We start from the raw sequence: 14,612 nt of genomic DNA on the forward strand, positions 1-14,612 counted from the left end.
AACAGAAGTCCTACTCCTTCTGCCTCCCAAAAGGCAGGGCCCAGGTACTGGCCAAAGATCTACACGGTACCGGTCAAATGGACACATTTGGCTAAGGACAAGGAAAGGAGCAAAGGAGGGGGCTGGAGAGAAAGCACAGTGGGTAGGGCACTTGCCTTGCAGGTGGCTGAGCCTGGTTCCACCCCCGGCACCCCGTATACTCCCCAAGCACAGCCAGGAGTGATTCCTGAGCACAGAACAAGCACTGCCGAGTAGGATGCAAAAACCAAGGAGAAAAGGAGATATTTTTCCAAGCTACCCCGGTGATCTTTCTGCACCTTCAAAGTTAAGAACCAGGGATACAATGAAGGCATCAGTGGGAGTGGGTGCTGCCCCCAGCGGCGAGCCACCCATTGGCATCTGGGGACGGGGAGTTGTCTAATGTGTGTGACCCCCCCCCCGCCCGGCCAACCACTGGAGCCCACAACAGCAGCAGGGTCCCACGGCTGCCGGAAGCCTGGGGCAAGACACCATCACTACAAAACTTCAGCCTTTATTCTGCACTCGCTTTTAAAGAGACATCGAGACAAAAACCACAAGCACAAGAACAAAATAAACAGCCGACACCCAGGCGGTAGCCCCTCATGCCACCGAGAGTCCCGAATTTGGCCCTGCTTGGGGGTAGGGGGACGGCGGGGAGGAAAGAGCCACAAGGCAGTCACACTGGCCTCAACTCTCCAACTCGGTGACTCGAATGTGCCAGTGCACACCTGAGGGAAATGCCACTGTAGAACTGTCACTATCTCTGTGTCTTCCGGGCTTGTGTCTCTCCACAGGCGCTTTCTGTCTCCCACTCCACCCCACAAAACCAACCCTACAATCCACACTGCCCCCAAGTTCCAGTATAAAGGTTCAGGACAAGCACAGGCTGATGTCATACTTTTTATCCTTGTAGTGTAGTGTCATGGGGTGAGGTGCGTGTGAACGTCCCTACCCCCAAACTGGCTTTCTGTTCACTGGGGACACGGCTCCACCCGTCAGTCTTGAGGTCATGGGGAGCCATGGTTGGCCTTGATCGTGAAGCCATAGGCCCACTTCTTCACCTTAATGCCAGGGGCTTCCAAAAGGCGTCAGGTGTGTTCTAAAAAGAAAAGAGAATCAGCTCCAGATGCTACTTTTTCTTTACTTTTTTTTTTGGGGGGGGTGTATATTGGGGGGGTTGGGGGGAATATAAAGCGTTCGTGTTAAATAGACGGGGAAAAAGTCAGGCCCAAGTCTCGGCGTTGCCTTTCACTGCAAGCTGCCGCCGGCCCCATCTATGCGCGAGGGTTAGGAGGGTCCCAGCAGACCAGCCCAGCCTGGACCGCTCCTGGAGGGCATGTGTGGGCAGCTCGTGCTTGGGTCCCGCACTGACACTTCTAGCAGATCCTTAAAAGAACCACCCCGGGGGAACAGTGAGGTGTAAGCAAGGGCACAGCGCGCCCCAGGAACCTGAGCCTGGCTGAGGGTCCACGTCCTCGCTGGCCTCCGTTCCCGAGTACTCCGTTTCAGGAGCCCTGCAGAAAGCACTGTTTTGTGCAGCAGCTGCTGCCAAATGTTTAAATTCCAAATGAAATTTGAAAAAAAAGGGGAGGGGGAGGGGAGCATATTTCTAACAGGAGTCCCCATGGCAACAAACTGTGATCTGCTAGACCCCACCCAGGGTGCCAGTGGGCTCTGCCGCCCTTTCCACCCACTAGCCTGCACGGCTGATGTCACACTCGTTGCAGGCTGAGGCTCACGGAAGCATCTCCAGCAACAAGACTCGCACTGCAAGTGCCCCCCTCCAAGGTCTCTCACAGTGCCTGTTCCCAGAGAAAAATTGAATAAACCAAAAGTCCACCCAAACCAAAAACCATACTCACGAGTCAGTGAGAAACTCACTTGAGTCACTTGAGAAACTCACTTGAGTCAGCGGGAAACGCTGCCTGAGTTTATGCCAAATGACGGGCTCCAAGAGCACCAGTCCGTCTGCAGTGAACGCTTTCAGAACGCCTGCCATCTGCCCCATGCCCCACCGTCTGTCCACCAGACAAACCTCTAAGCCGGAGCCAGCCCTACGAAGCGTCCTTGGGCGGTGGGGGCTCCTGGCCGTCGGGCTCCAGGGGCAGGACGGGCAGGATTTCTTTCTTCTTGGCCGCCAAGTACTCGTGAATGGCGCGCTCGATCTGCGGCCTGAAGATGTGGTTGAGCTTGGGGTCCACAACCTGAGAGATGATCCTGTCCACGCCGGCCTCCAGCATCCCTGACCTTGGGGGGAGAGAGCCTGGCTCTGGTGTGCGCACGCCGCCCCCCACCCTCCGCGTGGGCATCAGGAGTCCAGCTCACGCCCACTGTGTGCCCGGGAGTCTGAGGGCAACCCGCCAGGCGCGGGCTCACTCTCACAGGGAACGTCACAACCAGCGGCGACCGACCACCCTCGCCGCCACCCTCTCACCCACACCAAGGTTCTTCAGCGGTCGCATCCTCTAGAGGCAAACAGTTATGTTGCTTTTTGAAAAGCTGGGGCAACTCCCAACTCAGCGCTTGGGATACCAGTGGTGCTGGGGATCGGAAAGCGAGTACTCCAGCCCTCTGGCCAGCGCCCGGCCTATCCCACCACCTGGAAGCAAACCATTCAGCTGCTGTTTCCTTCTAGTAATGAGAAGCCACCCCTGGTGGGTCCAGGAACCCCAAGGCCACTTATGGCAACATTCAGCCCCGTGGTATAGGCTTAACGGTTAAGCACGAGGGTCCCCCACAGAGGTGCAAGGACCACCAGGCTTCACAGAGTGCTCAGAGGCCGGCGGAGTCAGAGACAGAAGCAGGGGCCTCGCATAAACTGGGCACGCGCTCAACCCTTCATCTCTCTGCTCTCCTCAAGTTCTTTTCTCTGGGAGTGGGTGGGGGCTATTTGGTAATGCCCAGCAGTGCTCAGGGATCACGCCTGGTAGGCTCAGGGGACCGTATGGGGTGCCAGGGACTGACCCTGAGTCAACTGCGTGCAAACCTGCTGTTTTACGATAGATCCAGGACTCCCCACCCCCAGCCTTTTTTGAAGCAGTTTAACTAACTTTTGTTAGTCAAACTGACCAATGTCTGTGGTAATTTAAAAAAAAAAAAAAAAAACCTTAAAAAAATTTACAAAGTTTTGAAAATGTGATACATTTAAAGTAGGGATATTCATGGCATTATTCACAGCTGGTGTTTTGTGGATAATATTTAAATTCATCGTGTATAACCTTTCAGTATCTGTATTGCAAACTATAATGCCAAAAAATGGGGGGAAAGGTGGGGAAGGGAGGGGGAGGGAGGGGTTGGGGTGTGGGGGAGGGAGAGAGAGGGAGAGAGAAAGAGAGAGTGAGAAAGAAAAGTGCCTGCCGTAGAGGAGGGTGAGAGAGAAACTGGGAACATTGATGGAGGGAAATGTAAACTGGTGAAAGGACGGGTGTTAGAACACTGTATGACTGAAACCCAATCATGAACAACTTTGTAACTGTATCTCAGTGTGATTCAATTAAAAAAACAAAAATAGGGGCTGGAGTGATAGCACAGCGGATCGGGCTGAATCGATGCTGGGTTCGATTCCCAGCATCCCATATGGTCCCCTGTGCCAGTGTGCATGAGACAGGAGTAACCCCTGTGCATCGCTGGGTGTGACCCAAAAAGCCAACAGATAAATAAAAATAAATAAATAAAATTCATGTAAAGTGAAATGAAGCTCATAAATGGTGAGCTTCATTTATTTTTGTGGATATAATCATTCTCAATTTGTCAGAATCTCAATATTATATTTCTCTATCACATAGCAGACCATTTCCTAGTAAGTGATGTAATTTCATAATGAAATTTTTAGGGCCTCGATGAAATTTGGTGAGAGATATCACCACAATCAAATGCTATAAATGAACACTGAAAAGATTTGGAAATGAGCTGTTGTGGCAGAATTAATAATGTTTCTAGTGTTTCTAGTGCTCTCCGCCGAGATTCGACCCAGGTGGCCACACGTTTGTGTGGCCACTCTGTGACGATCGACCACGATCCGGAGGCCAGCTAGACTACTTCTGATACCAGCAGCTGCTTGCAGAAATATCTCTAGACTGTGAACTAAGCCATAGCCCCACACTGGCTGAGGAGAAAGGTCTTTCTCGGCTTTTTTTACCTTTTCAGGGAAAGACGGCGTGGTGTCTGCCATTTTATAAGGACCATTAAGGAGGTAACTTGGAGGCGCGGGAAGGGGAAAAAAAAAAAGAGGTATGAACTTGCAACAGTGGAACCCGTGCGTGATCTCGGGACAGGGGTGATACAGGCATGCTCTCCGCCGAGATGCGACCCGGGTGGCTACACATTTGTGTGGCCGCTCTGTGGCTGATCGATCACGATCCAGAGGCCAGCTAGACTACTCGCAGAAATGTCTCTAGACTGTGAACTAGGCCATAGCCCCATGCTGCCCCAGGAAGGGAAATGATGCAATCTCTAGCATAAATCTCCCTGGACTTAGTTACTAAAATACTAAAATATAGAAATCCCAAACCGCGCGGCAGCTATTGCAGCCGCGCAACTTCATATCTCCTTATTCTCAGCAATGGAAAACTATCAAATGCTTCCTTTTCAGCAGGGCTTTTTTTGGGGGGGAAAACTCCAACAATAATAGTGAGTTTTGTGTTGATATATGGAATGTAATCAAGGTAAAGAGAAAGTGAAGTGAAATTTATCAGCTACTCAGGCAGGGTGGAGGGTGGGAGGTATACTGGGTTTTTGGTGGTGGAATATGTGCACTGCTGAAGGGACGGGTGTTCAAGCATTGTATAACTGAGACGTAAGCTTAAAAGCTTTGTAACTTTCCACAGCGTGATTCAATAAAATAAATAAATTTTTCAAAAAAATAATGTTTCTAAATGAATATAACCCAAAATTGCAAGACAAAACCACTACGATAAAAAAATACTCTCGGCGCACATGCTGCCTGAGCCCATGTGCTGCTTGTGCCATGTGGCCGAGCACATGTGTCGCCCGCATCTCCCCCCTTGAGATGTGTACTTTCATGCTTTCGTGTCCAGTGCTAGGGTGTGTGTAGAGCTCTCTCCATCTTTGGAGGAGCCCGTGTTCTTTCTTGAGCGCGTTACTCCTACTGGTTTTCCTTTTCCACTTATCCCTTCCTCCTTCCCTAAGACCTTCTAAATAAAGTCTGTTACTTCAAAAAAAAAAAAATACTCTCTAATAAAGCTATTTTAATAGCACTGTAGCACTGTCCTTCTGTTGTTCATCAATTAGCTCGAGCAGGCACCAATAACGTCTCCACTATGAGACTCGTTACTATTGTTGGCATATCGAATATGCCACAGGTAGCTTGCCAGGCTCTGCCATGCGGGTGGGATACTCTCAGCTTGCTGGGCTCTCTAAGATGGGCGGAGGAATCAATCCCGGGTTGGCCGTGTGTAAGGCAAATGCCCTACCCACCGTGCTACAACTACTATTAAAAAAAAAATAAATCTAACCAATGTCAGGGAGGGGGAGCAATAGTACAATGTCAGGGCTAGGGAGATTGATAGTACAGCAGGCAAGGCATTATCCTGCACATGGCTGACCCAGGTTCAATCCCCAGCACCCCCTTCTGGTCCCTAGAGTCCTGCCAGGAGTGATCCCAGAATTCAAGCAAGGAGTAAGCCCTGAGCACTGGCAGGTGTGGCAAAAAACCCAAACCCAAACCTACCAATGTACCTCATCAAACTCTTGGGATAGAGTAGTGAGGAAGAGTATGGTGACAGAAAAATAATTACATTAAAAGTTTTTTTTTTTTTTTTTGAGGGGAGGCACGCAGGGGGCTGGAACAACAGCAGGTTCAGGCACAGGCCATACATGCAGCCAGCCAAGGTTTAACTCGAAGACCCCACCTCTGGTCCTCTGGGCCCCTCCAGGAGTGATTCAGAGTAAGCCTCAAGCACCCCAGGCGGGGCCCCAAGACCAAAAGGAAGAATATAGAGGCAGGTTCAGCGCCAAAGTGGTCTCAAAAGAACAATAGGGCCCGGGTGCACGGGACCCCGTCTGCCTGCTGCCCACTTACTGCACCACGCTCTGCCGCAGGCCGTTGCGCAACTGGTTTTTGTTCATGGTCGGGTTCCACTCTTGCTTGTCCAAGTGCGTCGACACAAAATTATCCACTTTCTGCCTGAGGTTCTGGTAGGCCGGCTGTAGTAACAGAGAAGAGGGGCGGTGAGGCGGGCGGCAGCGGGTCTCGGAGCACTCACCCAGAACGCGGTTTGTCCAGAAATGAACTCGGGCCCCGGGCCCAGGAGACGCTGACCTGTGGCGCCGGTCTGCCTGCTTCAGTGGGGTTGCGGGCCACTGCACACTGATGGGGGGGCCTCCAGGGGAGGTGGGGTGGGGCGGTGAGAGCTAGCGCTGCCCTGCTCCTCGCCCCCACGCGCTAGCCAGCTGGGAGAAGCAGACAGGAGTGGACGGGAGGAGTGGACGGGAGGGACAGGGAGAAGCAGACGGGAGAACCCGGGAGGAGTGGACAGAACGGACCAGGAGGAGAGGACGGGACGGACCAGGAGGAGCGGACGAGCGTCGGCAGGAGTGGACGGGAGAGCCCGGGAGGAGTGGACAGGACGGACCGGGAGGAGCAGACGGGAGGGACCGGGAAGAGCGGACGAGCGTGGACAGGAGTGGACGGGAGAGCCCGGGAGGATTGGACGGAAGAGCCCGTGAGGAGTGGACAGGACGGACCGGGAGGAGTGGACAGGAGGGGCCGGGAGGTGCAGACGAGCGTGGACAGGAGTGGACGGGAGGAAGGGACCGGAGTGGACGTGAGAGCCCGGAAGGAGTGGACAGGACGGACCGGGAGGAGTGGACAGGACGGACCGGGAGGAGCGGACGAGCGTGGATGGGAGGAACGGACCGGAGTGGACGTGAAGCCCGGGAGGAGTGGACGGGAGGGACCGGGAGGAGCGGACGAGCGTGCACGGGAGGAGTGGACGGTAGTGGACGGGAGGGCCCGGGGGAGCGGCCAGAGGGCAGCGCGTTCCTCCGCCGCTACCTCTGCGCCGGGACGACTCCTGACCCTGCGTCCGCGGTGCCCGCCGGCTGCCCCGGCCCACGCCCCCACGCCGCGCCCGGACCTCCGCCTCGCCGTCACCTTGGTGTCCACGTCGGCCAGGCAGTCCCGGCGGAAGCTGTCGAACAGGCCGCGGCTCTTGAGCTGCTCCACGATGAGGACGATGAGCTGCGGGTCCCCGGGGGGCAGCGTGGCCGGGTTCACCGCGCCGCCGCCCGCGCTGGGCCCCGCCGCGCCCGCCGCCGCGCCCGCCGCGCCCGCGCCGCCGCCCACCGCGCCCGCGCCGCCGCCGTCCGCCATGGCCGCGGCCCGGGCCCGCGAGGAGCAGCAGAGGCGGCGCCCCCCCACGGACGGCGGGCCCGCGTCGCGAGGATGCAGCGGAGGAGCCGGGGACGGGGGTGGCGGGGGTGGAGGAGGCGGCGGCGACGGCGGAGGCTGAGGTGGCCGGGGAGGCGACCGAGGCCGCTGAGGCGGGGGAAACCAACCACCCAATCGCCGGCGCCCCGGGGATGACGTCACAATGGGCCGGGGCATTGTGGGGCGGGGAGTCTCCCCGGGCGTCGCCGGCGGTCTTTATAGGGGAAGGTGGGCCGCCAAGAACTACAACTCCCGGCAGGCACCGCGCGCCTCGTGGGCTCGCGGGGCATTGTGGGAACTGTAGGCTCCACTCGCGGTGATGGCTGCAACCTGGCCGGGCTGGCGCGCCAGATCAGCCCCGGCCCCAGCAGCGCCAGAATGATTATCAGAATCAGCTGCGGGGCCGGTGCAAGGTAGCGAGTCGCAGGCTTGCCCTTAGGGAGCGAGCCATACCTCAGGGCTTCGGAGGCTCCGTTTCTAACGTGCACACGGCACCCTCCGTGGACGAAAAAGCGCCGAGCCCGGTAATGGGGAAAGTGGCGGCCTCCTGGAATTTTCTCTTGTCCAGTGTGGGGGGCGGGATGTTAAGGGAAGTGCACAGAATGACGAAAAGACTCCCTAGATGGTGTCGTCTCTGCATTTTCTGCCCGATAATAAATACTGTCTGTCCCGAAAGAGGCCGGAGAGTACAGTAGGTAGGGCGTTGGCCTTCCCCCTGCTGTGCGGTTCGGTCCGTGGCAGCCCGTGTGGTCCTATGAGCCCGCCAGGAGTGATTCCCAAACGCAGAGCCAGGGTGTCGCTCCTAGACCAAATCAAACAAAACCCTATGATAAAAATGACAATGATTGGGGCCGAGATACAGGAGAGCAGGTAGGGCCTTGCATGCAGCTGACGTGGATTAGGGTCCCTGAGCAACACCAGGAGTGATCCTTGAGCACAGAGCCAGGAGTCAGCCCTGAGCACCCCGGGTGTAGTCCCCCACAAAAACAAAAAAGGCTGTAGTCATTCTTGTTGGGTATTTGGAGTCTGCCGGGCCCACCATTCGCCGTTGCCTCTTCACGCCATCTGCAAGGCAAGGATGCTTATTGCTATTTTACAGACGTGGAAAGTGCGTGGCCTGACGCAGACAGCTAGTGACAGAAGAGGATGTGAATCCCAGTCTTGCACCACACTCCAGGGCCCCGCCAGGAGGTCCCCGAGTGCAGAGCCAGGAGTAAGCCCTGAGCACTGCCAGATGTGGCCCCAAAACAAAAACAGAGAGAGGGGGAGGGAGGGAAGGGAGAGAGAGAGGGGGGAGAGGAGAGAAAGAGCAGGGCATTGACTTAAGGCTGTTTCTGCTCATGTCAGAGCGTAGCGTGCATATGCGAGTGTTTAGAGTGTAAGTGTGAACGTGTGTGACAGGGATACTGTGTGTGTGTGAGAACATGTGTGCATGTGTGTGGGGTGATGGAGGTGTCACTGGAAGCGTGAGGGCGGGAGATGTTGGCATCATCTGCATGACCGAATGGATGCTAGAAACGGGCAGCTAAGAGTCGTCCTTTAACAGTCTCACTGGTGGTTGTGAGCTGTACGGGGCTGCTGGAACTTTCTTTCGTGAGACCTGCACCTGCTATCGATAGAAGTGGGGTGTTGGGTGCAGAGTCAAGGGCAGCTGTCCCACAGAGGGTGGGAGCCCAGTCCGGAAGTGTAGGTCACTGCAGTAGGCGCCAGGGGGGGCTGTTGCTGCGCTAATAACGCTGGCCTCCAGCAGTTCCTTGGCGGAGGCCAGCATCATTAGATCCCTCGGTGGGTCGCTTGGCGGTTGGGGACCGTGAGGTGCTGCAGGGGACTGAGCCCAGACTGTGGCCCGATAAGCAGGTGCTGTCACCCCTTGGGAAGAGATTACTCTTGGTTCCCAGTGCTCAGATTGGTTTCTAAGTGGCCCAAAGAGGTGCTGGATGGTTTATACAAAAACTCCACTGAAGACTTCTTAATTTTATCTTTTTTGGCTTTGGGGGTCACACCTGGCGATGCTCAGCGTTACTCCTGGTTCCGCACTCAAGAATCACTCCTGGCAGTGCTCAGGGAACCCTATGGGGTGCCGGGGATCGAACCTGGGTCAGCCACGTGCCAGGCAAACACCCTTCCCGCTGTACTATCCCTCGGGCCCACTTTTTATTTTCTTTTGCATTAGATGGCACTGACACTTTGGGGCTGTGTGGCTTTAAGGAAGTTGCAGCACCTCTATGACCTCAGTTCCTTGGCACCTACGAGAGGTGGAAGCCTCATTTTGGCTTCATCATGGTCCTTAGCCAGTGCTCACTAGTGTCCCCGTCCCGAATTGCCATGTGGGTTAGGATTCAATCATTTCTCTGACTCCTCTGCTAAGTTCTGAATTCCTGCAAGGCAGGGGTTGTCGCTGTCGCTTGTCCTGGGGGGCTGGGCCCTGGGGCAGTGGCGTGCGCACTTGCAGCGAGAGCGAAGGCATGGGGCAGCATCTCCACAGCCCAGGGGTCACTCCTGATGGGGCCGGGGGACCGTATGCGGTGCCCAGGATCGGGCCTGCTTGGCTGCGTAAGGACCATCCCTGAGCACCGCGGCGGGTGTGGCACAGAAACGAGCATAGAGATGTTTGTACGGTGCTGAACCAGATCCGGCCAGTCCGCCCGTTTGTTCACCTGTTATGTGTGTGGGGAGGAGGTGGGTCCTGGGCCGTACCCAGGGCTGTTCCTGGCTCTGTGCTCAGGAGTGCCACGTGGTGGGCTCATATGACGGGGATTCAGCCAGGGTCATGGCCCGACCTTCCTGGCCTTGAAGCCTTGTCCTTCATTGGCTGCGGCCCCCCACCCCGGCTCACGATGACACTGTGTGTTCTCTCCCAGGCAGGGGCTGCACAGCCGTGTCCTGGCTCTGGAGACGGAACCCCACCGAGCCTGAGAGAGGTGAGTGCTCCAGCAGGGTGCTCCCGAGAGCCCGGCCTGGCCCTCTGGAAGCGGCACTCTGAGCAGCCTTGCGGCCATGCCTGTCTCCCAGTGGGCGGCCACCTCGGAGACCCCGTACTGCTCCGTCTGCGTGCGGTGTCCGCGTGAGGCCCAGGGCCGAGGACGGGCGTCCGGGAGGGACAGGGCCTCCCCATCCAAGGTGGCTGCCCCGGTGGCGGCAGGTGCTGGGGTCTGCAGGCGGGCGGGGAAACAGTCCAGAGCTTTCTGGTTCACAGCGGGGTTTGGGTGATTGCGGCAGTCGGCGAGCGTGACGGGCGGGGCGAGGAGGGCTGTGTTTGACGAGTGCCTCTGCCATCGGGCCGGCCGCTGCCCCTCAGCACCTTCCTGTCGCAAGGGTGTTTCAGCAGCCCCGAGACTCGCGGGGGGCGGGCAGGGCTTCTGGTCAGCTCGGGCCTGTGTGGCCTCCCGTCTCGGAGCCCGAGTGCAGGTGGGTGGGGGCACTGCTGGCCGCCAGCCCTGGAGAGCGCGGAGGCTGCCGGCTCCGCCTTGGCCCCACACATCCCATGTGGGCTCCCAATACACGTAATCCGATTTGCATTTTATTGGCGTGGGGGCCCACACCCCATGGATCTCAGGGGCTCCTCCCAGCCCGGTGCTCGGGGGCTCCCGCAGGTGAAGTGAGTCCTCCCGCCTTCTGAGTGTCGCTATGGGTTGGGGCTGCCAGGGCCAGGCCTGGTACCTGTTGGTAGGGTACCTGAAACGGGTGCAGAGGATCCCCATTTTACAGAAGGCAAGACTGAGGCCCAGCTAGCTGGCTGTTCCTCGGGTCTCCTGCCCCGAGCGGCAGGCCCCCTCCCCAGCCCCTCTGCACGCTGCGGTCCAGCTCTGCCCTGTGCTAACCTACCTGTCGTGGAGCCCTTTCACCCAGTGCCCTGCACCTGCCCACAAACCCAAGCCCGCCACCCCAAGTCTCCTTAGCTGGAGGAGGGGGTCAGCACACCCGGAAGTCAGAGCCAGGCTTCTGGTGCCATGGTAACAGTTGCCATAGAAACGCCTGCACTCAGCACCCTCCCGGGATCTGCGGGGTTTGCAGAGGCTGAAGCCGGTGGTGGGTGAGGGTGGGGGCGGGGGCGGCCTCGTGGGTGGAGCACCTCCAACGGCAGCCACCTCCCGGGCCTGGGCCTCAAGGCTCCGGCGTCTCCCCCGGCTGCTCCCCCAATGCTCCCCGGATCCTTAGCCTCTCCTCAGCTCAGGCCACAGCTCTGGCCACTGGCGACCAAGTCGGATTCGTGCCCAGCCCTCGGGGGGCTGCCGGTCCCGGTGGGGGCCCCAGCACGGGTGCGAATCCGAGCAGCTGGTGCTCAGTGGTCAGCAGAGCCACTGGTTGTGGGGCCCTGAGGACAGAGCAGCTGCGACCAGGCCGGGACACCCTCAGGTCAGCACTGGGCCCCCCATCACGCCGTGCCCCTCCCCCCTTCCTCTGCCAAGGCAGCACAACATTGCATTTGGTTCTGTTGATTCTGGGGTTGCACCTCATGGTGTTTGGAGCCCGCTCCTGAAAGTGCCAGGGGTTCGGCGAGCTCTGAGCTCAGGGTCACCTGCTGGGCACTCGGGGACTCTGCTCCACCAAGGGTGAAACCCCGGCCAGCCGTGTGCAAGGCCAGCGCCTTTCCCACTGTCCTCTGCTCTCCCGGCTGCGCCTGTCCCAGCCCACGGCCGAGAGAAGGACGAGCTGTTCAGAAGGCGGCAGCTGTAAATTCTGAGGTGCCCGCGCGCGCGGACGGAGTTCCCCGGGGCAGGCGCCTCGTTCTTGGCATATCGGTAACGACCCTTGGCGTACTGGCACCCGGCCCCACTCGGCTCCGCTGCTTGCATTCCGACCCCTGACTCTCTCCCCTTCGAAGCGCGCCCAGCGTCCTACGGACACATACGTGGGATTCCAGGGTCCCCCAGACGGCCCCTGGGAGTGAGCAGGGACGCGGGCGTGCTGGCCGTGTGGGCGCCCAGAATGCCTGGAATTCCCTCCAGCATGTTGCAGCCCGGGAGGCTCCGGGGAAGCTGGCTGTGTGGCGAGGGCGTGACCCCGAGCGGGGGAGACCTGGGGCAGGGTGGAGGGGGCTCTGGACTCTTGGAATGCCAGGATCCCTGTGACCCTCAAATGAACAAAGGGCCCAGAGTCTCCGGCTTAGCCCGTACGGGCCACTGAGCCCCAGACCTGGGAGGAGGAGACAATCCATCATTGCCTGCAGGGTGCAGGGGAGGTGCCACGGTCCTAAAGCTTTACACACACACACACACACACACACACACACACACACACACACACACACACACACACACACACACACACCGGGACTAACCTGGCTCTTAATCTGGGCTTCGGTCGGGTGTGTGTCCTGGGGTTGCTCCTGGCAGTCTCGGGACCGTGCAGTAGGACCAGAGCCCGGGGCTCCCACAGGGGGGCTTGACCGGCAGCCTCTCCTGCCTCAGCACCTTTCTCATAGCCCTCTGGAATCAGACGACCTGGATGTGACATTTCGTGTAACTGCCTCGGGACCAGAGAGGGCGGACGGGGCGAAGGTGCTTACCTTAGGGGTAACTGACCCCAGCTTGCTCGCTGGCACGGTGTGGGGTCCCTGAAGCACCATGGAGTGACCCTTGGGCACAGAGCCTGGGAGTCCGCCCAGGGCACTGCCGGGGGTGCCCTCAAAACCAAGAAATAAAATGATGAGCTGTGATTGAGCGTTCCTTGGATCCTTCTCCCACAAACCAACCGTGAATTCCACAGGAAATGCTCGTGTCACTGGGGCAGTTGGCAATAGCTGTTTTAGATTTGTCTTATTTTTCATGTCTATGGCCAGAATTCCGAGGCTGGAACCTCAGCATGAGACACTGAGCAGCTCGGGCCCGATTCCTGCCCTGAACACTCAGCGTTCTCCTGTGCCGCCTACTCGAGCACCTCGCTCCTGCCCTCCCAGACCCCCACTCTCCTCTGCACTGGGCAGGGGTGGGGTAGAAGTGATGGATGCTGGGCTGGGCAGATAGCCCGAAGGGACGGAGGACATGCGTCTCCTGCATGCAGGCCCCGGGCTCCAGGGGCACTGCTCGCCTGCAAGTGCTCCCAGGCCTCTAGCACATTCTGAGTCCCTCATGCCCTGCTTCACCCGAGCACCGAGCCACCGGGCACTGCCCGCACCCGCAGGCGCCTCAGGAAAGTGCTGTCCAGTGTTGTGTATAGAGTAACTGGACGGGGGAGCACGGTGTTTTATTTTTAGTTTATTTTTTATTTTTTGATGATGAAATGGAAGTTTTATTTATTTTTTAAGGTTTTTTTAAAAAATTTTTTATTAGTGAATCACCGTGAGGTACAGTAGTTATAAATTTACGAACTTTCGTGTTTGCATTTCAGTCATACAATGATCATTTACCCATCCCTCCACCAGTGCCCATTCTCCTCCACTCGTGTCCCCAGTATCCCTCCCGCCACCCACGACCCATCCCCCATCGCCCCACCCACCTCTGCGGCAGGGCATTCCCTTTTGTTCTCTCTCCTTTGGGGTGTTTTTTGCAATAGAGGTGTTGAGTGGAGTGGCGGAGTGGCGGTGTTTTAAAGGGGGGATGCCTCTGTCTGCCTTAAGCCCAGAGTAGAGGGAGGAGAAGGTCAGAGAAGAAGAGAAACCAGGGGAGGGAAGGAGATGAGAAGGGGAAGGAAGGGGGTGCAGGGCCGGGGTAACGGGCAGTGGTCCTGCTCTGTAGAAAGCACAGACTCAGCAACTCTGAAAACACGCGGTTCCAACACAACCACGAGCTTTATAAGGTGCCTGGCAAGGTGGCAGGCCGGGAGGGGACCTGGGGACACGGGTGGGGGGACGTGGACGCTGGTGGTGGTGGTATCTGTGTTGGAATATCATATGCCTAAAGCTCAGCTTTGTAAGCCATGGTTCTTAAACATTTTCGAAAAATGATTTAGAGGGATGGATCTCCCCTGTAGTCCGCATGCCCAGCACACAGAGACAGTCTCGGTGTCTCTGGGCGTCGGGGCTCGTTATCGTCCCACCCGGATGCCCTTTCCCATCCCTTCCTGCTCAGCGAATTCCCACCTGACCCTCAGAACCAGTCAGGAGGGCCCCTCCCCAGAGAGGCTGCCTCTACCCCCCGAATCTGTGGGACCCGTCCAGCGCCTCACCCGGGTGAGTCTTTGGGTCCTCCCTGGCGGCAGCTTTCCCGCAGACGCTCGGGGCTGGTTCTAAAGGAGTCCAGTGCCATACCCTGTCGGGCCC

At 57.8% G+C, this 14,612-nt stretch overlaps 1 protein-coding gene and 1 long non-coding RNA gene across 3 annotated transcripts in view; one reads left to right on the forward strand and one right to left on the reverse strand.

The window, feature by feature from the left end:
* Window positions 1-516: 516 nt before the first annotated feature.
* Window positions 517-7,510, reverse strand: BOD1 (biorientation of chromosomes in cell division 1). Its single transcript, XM_004611572.2, has 4 exons — window positions 7,136-7,510; window positions 6,062-6,186; window positions 2,057-2,268; window positions 517-1,120 (listed from the first exon to the last, which is right to left on the reverse strand). The coding sequence occupies exons 1-3, from the start codon at window positions 7,352-7,354 to the stop codon at window positions 2,076-2,078; spliced, it is 537 nt and encodes a 178-aa protein (XP_004611629.2). The 5' UTR covers window positions 7,355-7,510; the 3' UTR covers window positions 517-1,120; window positions 2,057-2,075.
* A 225-nt stretch (window positions 7,511-7,735) lies between these two features.
* Window positions 7,736-14,612, forward strand: part of LOC129402198 (uncharacterized) — an 85,187-nt gene continuing 78,310 nt past the window's right edge. For both annotated transcript variants that reach the window (XR_008628582.1, XR_008628581.1), the window contains exons 1-2: window positions 7,736-7,935; window positions 10,273-10,332. This is a non-coding gene — a long non-coding RNA (uncharacterized LOC129402198). The remainder of the gene's footprint in view (window positions 7,936-10,272; window positions 10,333-14,612) is intronic.

Source organism: Sorex araneus, chromosome 2 (genome assembly GCF_027595985.1).
Source record: "Sorex araneus isolate mSorAra2 chromosome 2, mSorAra2.pri, whole genome shotgun sequence".
Taxonomy (NCBI): domain Eukaryota; kingdom Metazoa; phylum Chordata; class Mammalia; order Eulipotyphla; family Soricidae; genus Sorex; species Sorex araneus.

What these genes read in the sequence shown, in the direction of transcription:
- BOD1 (XM_004611572.2), bottom strand. Translation starts at nt 7,354, where the DNA reads ATGGCGGACGGCGGCGGCGCGGGCGCGGTGGGCGGCGGCGCGGGCGCG. An exon ending in TGGCCGACGTGGACACCAAG is followed by an intron (nt 6,187 to 7,135) that starts GTGACGGCGAGG and finishes CTGTTACTACAG; the next exon opens with CCGGCCTACCAGAACCTCAG. An exon ending in CTGCGGCAGAGCGTGGTGCA is followed by an intron (nt 2,269 to 6,061) that starts GTAAGTGGGCAG and finishes TCTCCCCCCAAG; the next exon opens with GTCAGGGATGCTGGAGGCCG.